Consider the following 2513-nt stretch of genomic DNA (forward strand, 5'->3'; position numbering starts at 1 on the left):
AAAGCTCCTAAACGCCACTAAAAAAAGCCATATATGTGTGTGTAGGTGCACGCCATTACTCGGATATGTCACCTGTCTTTCTGTAACGTCCCGCTGTCACGTGGCTTTTGTGGGTTTCTCGAAATCCTCCAAAGTAGCAAGAGAGAGAGAGAGAGAAAGAGAGAGAGAGAGAGAGACAGAGAGAGAGCAAAGGGGGCGGGGCCTCTTCAGTTTCACTTTCATTTCCGCTAAAGAGTCGTGGCTGTTCGAGTAAGAGTATAAAAAGACAAGAGGAGCGTGCACAGAGGCAGGACACGCACACGCGCGGCAGAGCTGCACCTCGACGGCTGGAGATCACGACTTGAAGCCGCTCGCGCTTCCGTGACGGATTTACCTGCAGAGCTCGAGTCCTCGCGGGTTCCGACACTTTGTCGTGCGGACTAACGGATCTTTACACACCCGCCGGTGTTGGAAGAAAACGGTATGAATTTACTCCTCTGGACTGTTTTTTTGTTTTTGGTGCTTTGCAGCTGTCGTGGCTGCTTTTAATATTCTTTCATTTTGCAGTTTATGAAAAAAAAAAAAGGCATTCAGGTGACACTTTGGGTGCATGGTGCTGTTTTTTTTTTTTTGCGGGGGCAAACATTGCATTCTGGAGTTTATTAAATAACATTTGCTCTATTTTGAATCAGAAATGTCACATTGAAACGAAAATAGTCCCCCAACATTGCAACACCTGTTAATCATGAACTTTTCCTGGTTTTATTTATTGTTTTCTCATTAAGTGATAGTAGACACAGCGATGTGAATTACACACAGTTGAGTTAATATGTAATGAGAGAATCACAGCCTTTAGTATTACAAACCAGATAACTACGTTCAAAATACTTTAACTTCTATGTATGACGTTTTTTAAAAGTTTATTTAACTTCATGTCACTGGCTTGAGAAAGTTAGATTCAAACCCAGTAGAAGGGATAAAGAAAAAACACTGATAGAAGCCCTATAAACTGTGTGTGTGTGTGTGTGTGTGTGTGTGTGTGTGTGTGTGTGTGTGTGTGTGTGTACAGTAATCTGGCTGAGGCTGACATCAGCGCTGACTGTATTTTAGCCTCACCGCAGGTTCCAGTCATATCAAACAGAGTAGCGCTCCATGGAAACTTGTATTTCTCTTTCTCTCACACACTCAGACACACACACTCAGACACACACACACACACACACACACACTCACACTCACACTTTCTTTCCAGACCATCAGGGCCTTACATGGTCATTGAGTTAAAGTTGTGAACAAAGACTTTCACCGCCACATTTTTATCCTTCTACATGCAGCTGTTATCCGGCTCCAGTAGAACCGTAGTGATGAATGAATGAATGAATGTTTGCAGTAAAGATAATAACCCGTTCATTCCTTCTTGTCTCTCTCAGGATGTCAGTGTGGTGGTCAGAGATGGGAGAGGGTCTGGGGCCGCTCTCCCCTGTAGGATGGTAGCCGACAGCACAGTGGAAGGCCATGCCAAGACTCCTTCGTCGAGCTCATCGTCCTCATCGTCGTCTTCCTCGTCCCCGTCCTCGCTGCTGTCCCGGCAGCTCGCTCTCGTCCCCCGCCGCACCGAGTCGGATCAGCTCCAGCGCCGCGGCGCTCCGGATCCCAAGCCGAGGTCGGCCGCGGTCGTCCCCTCCGTGCACCTGACCCACTTCCCCACCTTCTCCTGCAAGGAGGACTGCGACATCATCACGGACACGGCGTGCAAGCTGGAGCGCAGCTCCTTCTACTGGGGCCCCCTGGAGGTGGAGGAGGCCCACCGCATGCTGCGGGACGCGCCGCCGGGCAGCTTCCTCATCCGCGACAGCCGGCAGAAGGACGTCTTCTTCACGCTGTCCTACCACGGCAAGAGCGGGCCGGTGAGCGTGCGCATCGACTACAAGCGGCAGAAGTTCTCCCTGGCGGGCAACGAGCGCTCCTTCCCGACGCTCTTCGCCCTCCTGGAGCACTACCTCAACTCGCCCAAGAAGAGCCTGAGGTTCCCGTACAGGAAATGGAAGCCGACGCTGCAGGAGCTGTGCCGGAAGCGCGTCATGGAGCTGTGCGGCGGGGGGAGCCGCGTGCCGGAGCTGCCGCTCACCCACGTCGTCCAAGACTTCCTGTTGGAGTTCCCGTTCAAACTATGACCGGCCCGTTGACATTCAGGGTTCTCGTTGCGTTTCTTTTCATTTCAAGCGGGAAACGGGAGGAGGTTAAGACCGCGTTGCACATGAATTCGTCTACCGGCGTCGAAACGCGGCGTAAAAGACGAGCGCGGGCGCTCTGCGGGCGGACGGGGCGGGACATTTCAACACACATTACCTCCAGGGACGCAACTTGCACACGGACAGAGCGCCACCTGGTGTTGAGGACGTTGGAAGAGGCGGCATTAATAAGAGAAATTGACACTCGCGTCGGAGCCGTCCCATTGGCTGCTGCTGCTGCTGCTGCTGGTGGATCGGAGGCCGCCGCCATGTCCGTTTGGGCGCCGGCGGGGAACTTGAAAG

At 52.2% G+C, this 2513-nt stretch overlaps 1 protein-coding gene across 1 annotated transcript; it reads left to right on the forward strand.

Moving 5' to 3' along the window:
• Positions 1–321: 321 nt before the first annotated feature.
• On the forward strand, positions 322–2305 carry socs1a (suppressor of cytokine signaling 1a). The gene is made up of 2 exons (XM_068579014.1): positions 322–460; positions 1410–2305. Exon 2 carries the CDS (start codon positions 1467–1469, stop codon positions 2151–2153), a length of 687 nt encoding a protein of 228 aa, XP_068435115.1. The 5' UTR covers positions 322–460; positions 1410–1466; the 3' UTR covers positions 2154–2305.
• The last annotated feature ends 208 nt before the right edge of the window (positions 2306–2513 follow it).

This window comes from Clinocottus analis, unplaced genomic scaffold (genome assembly GCF_023055335.1).
Source record: "Clinocottus analis isolate CAN_PGR_092001 unplaced genomic scaffold, fCliAna1.0.p SCAF_16, whole genome shotgun sequence".
Taxonomy (NCBI): Eukaryota; Metazoa; Chordata; class Actinopteri; order Perciformes; family Cottidae; genus Clinocottus; species Clinocottus analis.